Source organism: Pongo pygmaeus, chromosome 8, assembly GCF_028885625.2.
Source record: "Pongo pygmaeus isolate AG05252 chromosome 8, NHGRI_mPonPyg2-v2.0_pri, whole genome shotgun sequence".
NCBI lineage: Eukaryota > Metazoa > Chordata > Mammalia > Primates > Hominidae > Pongo > Pongo pygmaeus.
The window spans coordinates 82,450,896-82,465,640 of record NC_072381.2 but is presented as its reverse complement, the minus strand read 5'-3'; the positions used below and the strand labels follow the sequence as shown (position 1 = coordinate 82,465,640).

The 14,745-nt window shown below is 40.0% G+C and overlaps 1 protein-coding gene across 7 annotated transcripts in view; it reads right to left on the bottom strand.

Moving 5' to 3' along the window:
* ANK3 (ankyrin 3) overlaps nt 1-14,745 on the bottom strand; it is a 699,134-nt gene that overhangs the window by 91,172 nt on the left and 593,217 nt on the right. For all 7 annotated transcript variants that reach the window (XM_054436350.2, XM_063669954.1, XM_054436348.2 and 4 more), the window contains one exon: nt 14,413-14,515. In XM_054436350.2, coding sequence (XP_054292325.1) covers nt 14,413-14,515 — 103 coding nt within the window. The remainder of the gene's footprint in view (nt 1-14,412; nt 14,516-14,745) is intronic.

Below are 14,745 nucleotides of genomic sequence, written 5' to 3'. Positions count from 1 at the left end.
TAATGATATTCTTCACAGAAACTAAAAAAAAAAAATCCTAAAATGTATGTGGAACTACAAAAGACTCAGAACAGCCAAAGCTATCCTAAGTAAAAAGAACAAAACTGGAAGAATCACATTATCTGACTTTAAATTATACTACAGAGATATAGTCACTAAAACGGCATGGTGCTGGGAAAAAATCAGACACATAGAACAGTGGAACACAATATAGAACCCAGAGATAAATCCATACATCTACAGTGAACTGATTTTTGACAAAGGTGCTAAGAACGTACATTGGAGGAATAATAGTCTCTTCAATAAATGATGCTGGGAAAATCAGATAGCCATATACAAAAGAATGAAACTAGGCCCCTATCTCTCACCATATACAAAAATCAAATCAAAATGATTTAAAGACTTAAATCTAAGACCTCAAACTAAGAAACTACTAAAAAAAAATACATTAGGGAAACTCTCCGGGACATTGAACTGTGCAAAAATTTCTTGAGTAATACCCCACAAGCACAGGCAACCAAGGCAAAAATAGACAACTGGGATCACATCAAGTTGAAAAGCTTCCGCACAGCAAAAGAAATAATCAGCAAAGTGAAGAGACAACCCACAGAATGGGAGAATGTATTGACAAACTCTCCATCTGACAAGCGATTAATAAACAGAATATATAAGGAGCTCAAACAACTCTCTAGGGGAAAAAAAATCTAATAATCCAACTAAAAATAGGCAAAAGAACAGAATAGACATTTCTCAAAAGAAGATATACAAATGGCAAACAGGTATGTGAAAAAGTCCTCAACATCACTGATCATCAGAGAAATTTAAATCAAAACCAGAATGAGATATCATCTCACCTTAGTTAAAATAGCTTTTATCCAGAAGTTAGGCAATAACAAATTCTAACCAGGATTTGGAGAAAAGGGAACCCTCTTACACTGTTGGTGGGAATGTAACCACCACAGAGAGCAGTCTGGAGGTTCCTCGAAAAACTGAAAATAGAGCTACCATGCTATCCAGCAAGCCCACTGCTAGGTATATACCCAAAAGAAAAGAAGTATATCAAAGAGACATCTGCACGCCCATGTTTATTGCAGCACTATTCACAATAGCCAAGATTTGGAAGCAACCTAAGTGTCCATCAATAGATGAATAGAAATAGAAAATACATACACAATGGAGTATGTACACGCAACGGAGTACTGTTCAGCCATAAAAAAGAATGAGAGCCTGTCATTTGCAACAACATGGATGGAACTGGAGGTAATTATGTTAGCTAAAATAAGCTGGGCACAGAAAGACAAATTTCTCATGTTCTCACTTATTTGTGAAAGCTAAAAATTAAAATAATTGAGTTCATGGAGAGCGAAAGTAGAAAGATTGTTACCAGAGGCTGGGAAGGACAGTGAGGGAGTGCAGGGGGTGGAGGGTAGTGGGAATGGTTAAAATGCACCAAAAAAAAAAAAAAAAAAACAACAACAGGAAGAATGAATAAAGGCAGGGTGCATGGCACATGTCTGTAATCCCAGCACTTTGGGAGGCCAAGGTGGGCGGATGACTTGAGCTCAGGAGTTTAAGACCAGCCTGGGCAACATGGAAAAATTCCATCTCTATAAAAATTACAAAAAAGAGCCAAGTGTGGTGGTGTGTGCCTGTAGTCCCAGCTACTTGAAAGGCTGAGGAGGGAGGATGGCTTGAGCTGGGAGGTGGAGGTTGCAGTGAGCCAAGGTAGTGCTACTGCACTCCAGTCTAGGTGACAGGGCCAGACCCTTTCTCAAAAAAAAAAAAAAAAAGTATAAGACCCTAGTATTTGGTAGTACAACAGAGTGACTACAGTCAAAAGTAATTTAATTGTACATTGTAAAATAACTAAAAGTACATAATTGGATTGTTTGTAGCACAAAAGACAAATGCTTGAGGTGATAGATACCCCATTTGCCATGATGTGATTATGCGCTGCATGCCTGTATAAAAATATCTCGTCACCCGTAAATATATATACCTACTATGTATTCACAAAAATTTTAAAATAAAAATGATAAACAGGATACCACATATGATGATGGTTAAAGATGAACTAGACCCGACTTTTAAGTTTTCTCAGCAAGGAGGGATGTTGCCTGGGCTTAATGGAAAAGCTTGGCTTTGAAGTTGAGTCACAGACTTAGATTTGGAAATTGCCTTTGCCACTTGTTAATGGAAACACTTCTTTCCCACTCCTGATTTTTCCAGTTTGAAAAGACAACCCAGTTGTGTAACTATGGGCCTCTCCCTACCCCTTATATTCACTTTAGCCCTGGAAATTAAAGTGATGTATCTGAATGATAGATTTGGGAAAGGTAGCTGGGAAGGTTCTGCTCAGATCCAGTTTTCCATCTATGGGCACAGAGAGTGAGCAGTCTCCTCTTCTCTCCAAAGCCTACTTCTGCAAAGACTGTGCCTGGCCTGGGCCAGCACCACAGTCATTGGGTAGGGGACTGTGCCTATCTCAGGGATTCAGTTAGCAGGCCCACATGGCTCAGACACTAAGCCAGTCCTTGCCTGGCCTCCATCAGAAATAAAGGAGATATTTTGCCATTGACCTTTCCTTATCTTTACGTATTGAAAGCTCCTTCAGAGATGCCCCAGCATCACCTGCTGGTTTTGTGATCATTAGCAGATTCCTCAACTTTTTTCAGTCTTAGTTTCTGCATTTTCAAACTGGGGATGGTTGATATGGAGATAAAAGAAAACATATACGTCAAAGTCTGGCACTAATGCAGTGCTGCTGTTGGCATGGAATTATAATAATGTCTCCTTATATGTGTAAAGCCTTCTATACTTTTCAAAGGACTTTCACTTATATTAGCTCATTTGTCACAATCTGATCATTTATGGGGGAAAACAGCAAAAACAAAAGTATTCCAGTCCCGGCACTAGGGCATTATAGTAATACACACAGGATGCTTTTATCAAACCAATGGAGGCCATTCAAGAATGCATCTTATTAATGCCTAGGTCTTATTTATTGACTCAAAATATTTACATTCCTTTGTTAACAGCACTACCACAACTTACTGTGCATCAGTTCAATGGTAAGGACTGACCTAGGCCCATACATTCATTTTTTGTTTGAGTTGCCAGAACCTATTAGCCCTGAGAGTAATGGAGCCATTTGACAGATGAGGAAACTGAGGTTTAGAAAGACTTCAAAAACTAGGCAATACAAAGTCAACACCTAGCACTGGGTGGCTTTAATAGAACACTATGTTAAAGAAAAATTCACACGAATTTTTAATAATTTTTATTCCCATGTCAAAGATAATATGAATAAGCACATTACTTTTCATTTTGGAAGTGATGTCAAGGATTATTAAACTGAAAATGCACATTATTTAATAGAGTCCAAAGCCTGACTAATGATGATATCACTGTCTCCAAGAGCTTAATACTTTCCAAAAATAGTTTCTCGCTAGTCCTATTCATCAGAGGAAAGAGGAGAACAAGTACACACTGGCCTTACAAAAAAGGACACACCCAAATGCCCAGGTCTGGAAATAATTGTCCAGGCAGGGAAGAAAAGAGGCAGGGTCAAGAAAGTGTTTGCAAGAGAGAGAGGAAAAAAAAGGAGCAATCCAATTAACTCCAATATTAGTAATTCTCTAGGTTGCTGACTGTCAACCTCCAGTGTTAGATGACATGAGTTAAGGTCCAGAACTAACTCTGCAAGTTTCCTTATCTAACAGCTCTACCACCTATGGGGGAAGGTGGTCTTGCAAATTAACTGGTAGCCTTGACAGGCTAATGTTAACAGCAACCAGTAAATCTCCCAATAACAGGTCATATGCAACACTCAGTGCGACAATTCTGGGAGACTGTAAATACAATTTAGTTTAGTAACAGTTGGATGATACAATCAGACTGGGAGCCACAGAAAGTAAAGGGCTATCAGGGATAACTTCACTCGGTGGCCACAACTCGGACAGGGCCAAGGCAGAGGAAGTCATGTGGGTGTCAGTTCCCCACACCAAGAATAAGATGACTTGGGTTTGAATCAGGCTCTGTCACTCCACAGCCCAGCGAATGGCAAGTCAAAAAACTCACTGAACCTCCATTTCTGCATTAGGGTGACAGGTAGAAAATATTAATTGCCCTGATTCACTGTGAGAATGGAATGACCCAAATAATGTGAAAGTGACTTGAAAATTCTAAATTACCATGCAAACAAAAACACAGATGATGCTAATCTCATACCCCTAGATATTTACTTATTTATTTTATCTTTTGAGACAGAGTCTCACTCTGTCGCCTAGGCTCAAGTGCAGTGGCGCAATCTATCTTGGCTCACTGCAACCTCTGCCTCCTGGGTTCAAGCAATTCTCCTGCCTCAGCCTCCCCAGCAGCTGGGATTACAGGCACGTGCCACCATGCCCAGCTGATTTTATTTTTTTGTATTTTTAGTAGAGACGGGGTTTCACCATGTTGGCCAGGCAGGTCTCGAACTCCTGGCTTAAGTGATCTACCCACCTTGGCCTCCCAAAGTGCTGGGATTACAGGCATGAGCCACTGTGCCCAGCCTACCTCTAGATTTTTAATAATTGAAGATAATTTATTTATCATATTTCTATAATGTTGCATCCCTCTATGTAGATATTTAGGATAGCATATCCTTTTCACACCACAGGGAGAAGTCAGAGCTGCCTGCTGGATTAACAAAAATAATAGTGGTGTTTTTGCTTTGCAAAATACTTGTCTACACATTGATTCTTCCCATGGCTAACATGTTTTACTCAGATCTGCTATGTTCTGCTTATTCGAGTGGCACTATTGCCTAGTGGCCAGCAGGAGAATGGGTTTAAGCACCCATCAGGTTTACAGTCCGTTCTCAGCTCTACCACCTAATAGCTGTGGACAAGCTATTTAACTGGACAAGCTAAACACTCCTCACAGCTCTAGTCTCCTTGTCTGTAAAGTGCTAATCATAATACCCTTTCCATTAGGTAGCCAAAAGCATGAAACCAGATGATGCATTTAATAAAATATTGTGGTAGGTAGTATATTAAGTATCATAATTATTGTGATGTGCAGTGGATATTGAGTGAAATGGCAAACTGCTACCCAAATAGATGGTAGTAGGTTTAAACATCCAGCACAACTACATGGAAACACTTTTAAGAAATGGATTCCATAAAAGGAAACCTGACATAAGTAGTAAAATAAAATAAAAATTAAACGCCTACTATAATAGAAAAAGCAGGCCTTTTTTCCCTTACAGTATTTATTTTCTTGAAGTCAACTATTATTACTCTTAAGACTTATTTTATTTGAGAATAGCATATAAAGAAATTTCGTTCATTAAATTTCCAAATTGGATTGATTTCAAGACAATCTGGTTATGAACTTGAACAAAAGAAGGTGAATCAAGGTCACAGTGGAAGCTGAGCGTGTCAACACCCAGCTTGAGACATCAAAACTAACTGCACTACTTTAAGGAAGTCACAATACCAACTTCTCTGCCTTAAAACAAAAAATCTGTAATCTTGCTGACCAATCTTTGAGAGGTGTTGAATGCATCACCTGAGTATTGCTGGCAAAGCACATTGAAGAGAGAAAGCAGCATATTAAATGTCACCAGTCAAAGATGCCTATCTTCTAGGGGGACTATCTCTAGCAAATCTTTAATCTGAGGCTGGCTACCTTCTGCCACCATGCATGTTTCTGATCACCCCCCTTAGAAATTAGCTTATGTGAAAGAAATAGCAAGGCTAATCTGCCGATGGGTGTGGAAAATGGGGGTGGGAGTGTGGGTGGAATAGGGTAGAGAGGTAGAGGAGGAAAATCTGACTGTTAGCATAGGCAGCCTTTTGGGTTAGGTATTCTTCTCCCTTCCTATTACTGAGATAATTGAAAATGCTTGGATCTTGAAAATACAAGCAGGAAGTTTCTTCTGAAGAACGCTCCAATTTTCACACTACTTGCTAACGTATCAAATTGTACATTACACATTATATGACTAAATGTATATGAAATCATCCTTAGCCTCAAAAAAGACCAAGTCCAGTCCAAAGGAATCAGAATCCTTGGCTGTGAGATAAATGAGAAGAGTTATGGGGTGGAAGATGTGACAGCAGCCTTCCTGTACATTATGGCTATAATGAGGCCTCCAATATCACTTACAGAATTTTCTCCACAGTCAGCAGTCAAACAGCCAGTGCAACTGTTGACATCATAGTCTAGTTAAGCCTTCTAAACCAGGCACTATCGAAGGCCTGCCACTGGTCCCCTCAGGAACAAACCATGTAGGCAAATCTGGTCTGAAAAGGAAGTCTTCAAAAGAAAGAAATCTACTGAGAGAGAGAGCAGGGCCAAACAGCTGTCCCATTCCTCTCTTTTCATAGATGCACTGCCCCTAAGTCAACAGAACTATAAGGAAATGGAAGGTGTTCATTTTAGAGTGATCAATTGGCAAGGGGCTCCTTTCTAAAATTTTTGTTTAGAAATACCCAAGTTTATCCAGGTGTGGTGGCTCACGCCTGTAATCTCAGCACTTTGGGAGGCAGAGGCGGGTGGATCACATGAGGCCAGGAGTTTGAGACCAGCCTGGCCAATATGGTGAAACTCCATCTCTACTAAAAATACAAAAAAATAGCGAGGCGTGGTGGTGCATGCTTATAATCCCAGCTACTGGGGAGGCTGAGGCATGAAAATTGCTTGAACCCGGGAGGCAGAGGTTGCAGTGAGCTGAGATCACACCACTGTACTCCAGCCTGGGTGACAGAGCGAGACTCTGTGTCGAAAAAAGAGAAAAGAAAAAAGAAATTCCCAAGTTTATAGCATTCTCTTAAATCACAGTTCCTCATTTTCTTTCTCTTTTGTTAACATTGGATTTACTTATTTCTAGAGAGAAAGCATAAAATAATAGAATCTCAAGGTTGAATGGCACTTTAAGATGCTAGACTTTTTATGTTTCCATCGATATGTGGTTGTTCCTACCAGGTTTCATTACCACCAATAGCAACCACATTAGTAATGACAGAAAACCAAATTGAACTGGTTTAAGATACTCCCTTTCCATGGATGGGGGAGATTGAAATTAAATTGCTGCTTTATACGGCAAGAAAATCCGTATGGTGCTAACTTCAAGGTTGGTTGAATCCAGCTCAAATGATGGTAGGAATCATTTGTCTTCACATTCTACTCCCAGCAGCTTTGGACTTATGTCATCTTTATAGCTTAGGAACCCCAGTAGAGTTTTTCTTTCCCAAAAGGTTAGACAAAGTCTCAAATTTGAGTCTCACTAGATGGGCTCAGATTTCACTTTTCATCCTAAAGTAATTGCCCTAATCCAGGAGATAGGAATGTTCTGAACGGCCTGATTTGGGTCTCAATGTTGCAGAACAGGAGGGACTTATGCCCCTTCTAAACAACATTAGCTGAGAAATGGGTGGGGTTAGGAATTCAACCATCAGATCCAGGCACTGCCATGGAAATGGGTATATGCCGAAAGCCAATTGGGTGTATGCAGGCAAAACCAACCAACATCGATAAGTGACTTATGCTTTTCTCCCATCTTTGAATGACTCTATAAAAAGTCATACTGAATTACATGTTTCTGCCTACAGTATATACATAGCTTTTGGTCTTACAACTGATTCTGGGGTCATTTAAAGGAAGATAAACTAATTGGTTAGCCTGCTAAATATCTGTAAACTGATGTCATGCCTTCTACCTTTTATCTGTCTGAAGGTCAAATAGTTCCATTCCTGTAATGATGCCTTCCATGCCATAATTTTTAGTTTTTCATATATATATATATATATATTTTTTTTTTTTTTTTGGAGACAGAGTCTCGCTCTGTCTCCCAGGCTGGAGAGCAGTGGTGCGATCTCAGCTCACTGCAACCTCCACCTACTGGGTTCAAGTGATTTTCCTGCCTCAGCCTCCCAAGTAGCTGGGATTACAGGTACGTGCCACCATGCCCGGCTAATTTTTTGTAGTTTTAGTAGAGACGGGGTTTCACCGTGTTAGCCAGGATGGTCTCGATCTCCTGACCTCGTGATCTGCCCACCTTGGCCTTCCAAAGTGCTGGAATTACAGATGTGAGCCACCGCGCCCGGCCGGTTCGTCATACTTTTTATAATTGTTACTGAATATGTTATGTCAGTTCTTTTTAAAGCACATTGAATAAATAAAAGACTTTATTAGGATTAGAAATAAACGTAACAAAGAACACTGCCTAAATATAATCTTTCATGCTAAAAAATACATCACGATGGTGGTTCTGTGGCCCAACCAAGAATACTAGCAAGTATAAGATCCTGGAGGACAGACTATAAAATACCTGGACTCCTCAAGGGCCTTTTACTTGCACTGAGCAATGCAGATGTAGAGTGTTCAGGATAAAATGAGGCAATCTGGAGCCAGATAGCCAGTTACTCTGCCACTTACAAGCTGTGTCCCCGGGGGTGAGTTACTCATGCTCTCTGTGCCTCAGTTTCTTCATTTTTTTTCTTTTTTTTTTTGAGATAGGGTCTCACTATCTTGCCCAGACTGGAGTGCAGTGGCGCAATCTCGGCTCACCGCAACCTCTGCCTCCCAGGCTCAAGAGATTCTCCTGCCTCAGCCTCCCAAGTAGCTGGGATTACAGGCGTGCACCACTACCACTTGGCTAATTTTTGTATTTTTAGTAGAGACAGGGTTTCACCATGTTGGCCAGGCTGGTCTCAAACTTCTGATCTCAAATGATCCACCCACCTTGGCCTCCCAAAGTGCTGGGATTACAGGTGTGAGCCACCATGCCCGGCCTCTTCATCTTTTTAATGGGGTTAACAAATTATTTCATAGGAATATTGTGAACTGTAAACAACTTAATACTGCTAAATCACTTAGAATAGTTCCAGGCACATAATAGGAGCTCAAAATTAGCTGTTTTCACCACCACCATAAGTGTTACCACCATTATATCTCCTGACACTGAAGGTATCTAGTGAATAGCATTCCATTTATGTAATGAGCACTGTCTAATCTGGATCACACACAGTAATGTGTCTTAAGTACATTAGCCATACCAGACAGTTGCTTTCAATAATTACATCAGAAGAAATGAAAGCACCATGCTATTACATTCATCACAGACAATCAGGCTTCAGTTTAGACTCATCCCTTTATTTATTAACTCCTATTTGGAGAGGAATGGAATGTTTCCAAGCACAGGTGTTGCTCTCAGACAATCTGACACACACAAATCTGAGCTTATAAAACAAATACATTAGATGTTGACTGACCAATACACACCAAGCTTCCAGTGAGAGTTGCCTTAAATCGGTAGTTACTAACTAAAGGTACACCTTAGAATTGTCAGGGGACCCTTAAAAATACACATGCCCAAGAACCCAGACATGGAAATTCTGATTCTGCAGGCATCTTGCTTTTAAAAGAGCCACAGGTAATTCCAGTGGGCACCCCCAGTTAAGAATACTGACTATGAATCAGTGGCTTTCAACCTTGGGTGCATTTAGAATTGCATGCCCAGGCTCTACACAGGCCAGAGAAATCAGGAACTGAGCAATCATCTTTTTCAAAGTTCTCCAGGTGGCCGGGCATGGTGGCTCACACCTATAATCCCAGCACTTTGGAAGGACAAGCTGGGCGGATCACTTGAGGTCAGGAGTTCGCAGCAAGCCTGGGCAACACGGCAAAATTCCGTCTCTACTAAAAAATACAAAAATTAGCCGGGCATGGTGGCACATGCCTGTAATTCCAGCTACTAGGGAGGCTGAGGCACAAGAATCACTTGAACCCAGGAGGTGGAGGTTGCAGTGAGCTGAGTTTAAGCCACTGCACTCCAGCCTGAGTGATAGAGTGAGACTCTGTCTCTCTCACACACACACACACACACACACACACACACACACACACACCCCCCGCCAAAGTTCTCCAAGTGATGCTCATAAGTGGTCCGGATTGAGTCATTGCTTTAAATAAAAAGATCTTTTGACAAATCCAAGACATGACTTCATTTACATATACATTTTCAAAAACATATCTTCAGGTGAGTTTTGGCTAACAGAATTCTTTCATGTTTTCTGATGAAATTATTGCTGTGGAAAGGCTACATTTTCAAATTTATAAATACAGAGTTAGAGGGATGAAAGACAAAAACTAATGATTTTGTGTCACTTAATTCTAATAGAAAATGTTTAAATGCATTTCTGAAGTAAAGGGAAGGTAAAAGAATAGGAAGTTCATGATAACCTGTAACAAAAGAGTCTACTCTTGACTGTCCAGGAGGGAATTAAGTGGATTACGGACTAAGTACTCGGGCTCAACAGCGGGTGGGGATGGCTCCACCTCTCCCACTCCCCTCCCCCAGCTCTGGCCTCAACATGTGCCTTCAGCCAGCACAGGTCCCTAGAAGGTGAGGTGGCAGGTCTGCTGCACTAATCACCCTGGGTCTCAACTACACTTTAACTGTGGTTAATATGCAAACTGATTAATCAGCAGGATAATAAAGAGGCAACTTACTTTGTATGAGTGAGGTCTACTCATTGAAAAAGAGAAGTGTATGAGAGTTCATTTTTACTCATTTTTCACCTTTACTTGTCAGGGCAAATTTAAATGGGCAATCACAGTGCAGTTTTAAATCTGACAGTAAGTTATATGTCCTTGCTTTGGGAATTCTAAATATTGAAAACTTCTTTCATGCTTTCCAACAAAATTATTACTGTGGAAGAGCTATATTTCGAACATTATAAATACAAAATTAGAGAGATGAAAAACAGAAACTAATAATTTTGTCATTTAATCCTAAAGTGTTTAAATGCACTTCTGAAATAAATGCTTCCCATGAGTCTTGCACAGTGTATCTAGACACTTCTGTCTGCCAGCTTCTTCTTTGAGGAATTAGCCTTTTCCTTCTCCTCTATATCTATAATTTTATTTATATATAATAATAGACAGAGGTGCATTAGCTTTTTTAGTCTCAAAACTACAGACTTAAAAAGTTAATGCACCTCTTTCAGGATTTTTCCTCTTTCCTCCAAGTTACTATTTTGAAATTGTTCACACAAATGAAAAAGTTGAAAAATTGTATAAAAAATACCCATGTACCTTCCACCTAGATTCAACAATTAACATTGCTATATTTGCTTTAACTTTATCCACATGCATTTTGGCTGAACTATTTGGAAATAAATAGTTGAATTAATGATTGCTTAATTCTGGAAAACTTCAGCATGCATACCCCAATATTCTCTGAGTAGGTTCAATAAGTAGCAGCGATAAGCTAAGAAAATTATCAATTCTAAAATTATCACTGCTAAGAAAATTATCAATGATTTCCTACATACACAGATATCTCCAAGACATTTTCAAATGCCCCCAAGAGTCCCTAAAATGTCTTTATGACTTTCATTTCCCACTCCAAAATCTCCTGCCAATTTATTCTGGATTTGCATGGATCCGAGTAGTGTTATATTAAACATAATAAGTAGTGCTTATTAAACATGCTGGTTCCACAAGGAATGCCTATGTAGGTATTCTGTGCTCATTAAAGACAGCAACTTTCTGTTTCTACATTAACAACTTAAAGTTTATTTTGAAAGATTTTCAGGTGTCCTATGCTCTCCTTTCCTCTGATGGGTCTATAGAAGTGTTCATGATGTCCACAGAGGTATTTTTGAGTTGGATGCAACAACTGACTACAAGAGCATCAGTTTCATCTCAAAAATTATCTTTGTCTTCTATTTCTGTTCACAAATCCTTAGTTCTGAGTAAATGCTGCCCCCCCAGTCTACCTGAGTAAGTAGGTCTTGGTAATAGCTAATAGGCAATGGTGTGAGAACCCTCAGAAGCCATTTTATAGCACCACAAACACTTGCATTTTACTTCAACATGGATGTGCAGAAGTTGGGTGGTAGAGTAACAATGGTGGTAATGGTGGTGGTAGCAGTGGTGGAGGTGATAGTGATGATGGTAAGGTCATGGCGATGGTGGTGGTTGTTCCAATTTCAGGCCCTTGACCCGTAGCAAGTTAATATGCAGAAATATAAGCCACAATTAGGTTTGATCAGAAATTCCCTGGCACAGGCTTTCTACATTAGCAAAGTGTCATTGATACCTGGGGAGTCTCCTTTCACCTGTGATTTTACATTTTGTGGGGTTTCCTTAGAGTGTAGAGAATAACAGGCATTTTTATACTTATAAGTGGTATCAATATCTCCACTGCCATCTCATTTCAATTGGGAATATGAAAAGAACAGGATTATAGACTAAGATAATGACCACAGCCAACCAAGCAGAAAATTTCAACCAATTCCTGGCAACACCTTATACCCAAAAACTTAGTTTCATTATTTGAGACAAGTGCTTTCTCTAGTGTTAATACTCATTTAAAACCCATGACATGCTATTGCACTGACATGGTTTGGCTGTGTCCCCACCCAAATCTCATCTTGAATTGTAGCTCCCACAATTCTCACCTGTTGTGGGAGGGACCTGGTGGGAGGTAATTGAATCATAGGGGCAGGTCTTTCCCATGCTGTTCTCGTGATACTGAATAAGTCTCACAAGATCTGATGGTTTTATAAGGGGGAGTTACCCTGCACAAGTTCTCTTCTTGTGTGCCACCATGTAGGATGTCCCTTGCTCTTCCACCATGATTGTGAGGCCTCCCCAGCCATGTGGAACTGTGAGTCAATTAAACCTCTTTTCTTTATAAATTACCCAGTGTCTGGTATGTCTTTATTAGCAGTGTGAGAACAGACTAATACATGCACCTATAATCATTTTTTTTTTTTTTTGACAGAGTCTCGCTCTGTCGTCCAGGCTGGAGTACAGTGGCGCGATCTTGGCTCACTGCAAACTCTGCCTCCCAGGTTCAAGCAATTATCCTGCCTCAGCCTCCCGAGTAGCTGAGATTACAGGCGCCCACCACCACACCTGGCTAATTTTTGTATTTTTAGTAGAAACGGGGTTTCACCACGTTGGCCAGGCTGGTCATGAACTCCTGACCTTAAGTGATCTGCCCACCTTGGCCTTCCAAAGTGCTGGGATTACAAGCGTGACCCACCATGCCCAGCCTATAATCATTTTTAAAAGAGTTTTTTTGTCTGACCAAACACTGAATAACCACTGTATTCACCTCTGTAAAGCCCGCTTGTTAAGAATGTTCTAGAGAGTAAAAAGTAATACAATATGTATTGTAGGTCCCTATGAAGTACAACACACATGTGTATGTCTAGACATCAGCATCTGCAGACATGTGGGAGTCCCAAAAGTCTACCTATTGCTTAACCTCTAACTTGGCTATGATATGTGACTATCACTTATTCATCTGCTCTATTTCGTCTTCATTGTGCAGTGAGTCAAAAAGCCCAGCATGATTTCACCAATTATTTACATTGTTTAAATATTATAAGCCACCTTTAAAAGTTTTATTGTCCAGACAGTTTCATCTATCATTAAATCACTACTGTGCATACTTAAAGCCAGGTATTATCTGTGTAGTAATTATTCCAGGACCATCCTGAGCCCACAGGCAGGAAGACTGTGCTACTGGAACTTCTTATAGTAACCCACTATCTATTCAACCACAATTATTGGAAGAAAAAAATTACACAAACACTAAATGCATGTAGCAGAGATTCTGGTAGAAAGCAAAATACTATCACATCTTTAGACACCCATCAAAGGCAGCTTTGAAGCTAAGGGAACAAAAAATGACCAGTCTCATCTTTACTTACTAAAAACAATTCTAACAAATTCCAACATAGATACACAGTTTGTTTAGCAAAATACAACATTCAGCCTGGGTGCGGTGGTTCACACCTGTAATCCCAGCACTTTGGGAGGCCGAGGCGGGTGTATCACTTAAGGTCAGGAGTTCTAGACCAGCCTGGCCAACATGGTGAAACCCCGTCTCTACTAAAAATACAAAAATTAGCTGGGTGTGGTGGTGCGCCTGTAGTCCCAGCTACTTAGGAGGCTGAGGCATGAGAATCACTTGAGCCCAGGAGGCAGAGGCTGCAGTGAGCTGAGATCATGCCACTGCACTTCAGCCTCGGTGACAGAGACTCTGTCTCCAAAAACAAACAAAAACATTCATGAGGTTAATATCAGCAACTTCAGCTACCAATGATTATTAACTCTCCTTTTAAAAAATTGAAATAGATTTGACCTAGAGAAGAGAAAGGTAACTACACATTTCCTAGGACTTTCTGAGTTCCTCTCCAATATTCCTATCTTCCTCACCTGCAGAAGATAGGAATATTTCTGCTTATAGTACAACTTACTTTTTTTAACTGGCTAGTACCAGAAGATTTACAAATGTAAAATCAAACATGCAGAAATATATTTTTTGTCACAAGACAAAGAGCTTGATTAAATCATACAAATGTAAGTTTAATGGTCAAAGGCTATTTTGAAAAGAATGAATACCTGCTCTTTGGATGGCACAAGGAGTTCTTCAATCATCATGCTGTCCCGTGCATAGGAGCTTCTGTTCAAGGTGTAAGACCTATCCGAACTGAAGGAGCGGAGGCTGTTGTATTTACAGTTAACCATTCAACAGTGGTAGATGATGATGAGATGAATAAAAAAAAATTAATGCATGCAACTTTAAGAACAGGCAAGATGGCTAAAAATATTAACAAAAGTTGTTCTTGAAAGGACATAGTGAAAAGTAAAATCCCTTGTATCTGAGAAAATGTCTTCAGTGTTGACAACCTTATGATTAGAATTTGTTTAAAATTAGGCCAATTTTGAGAATAT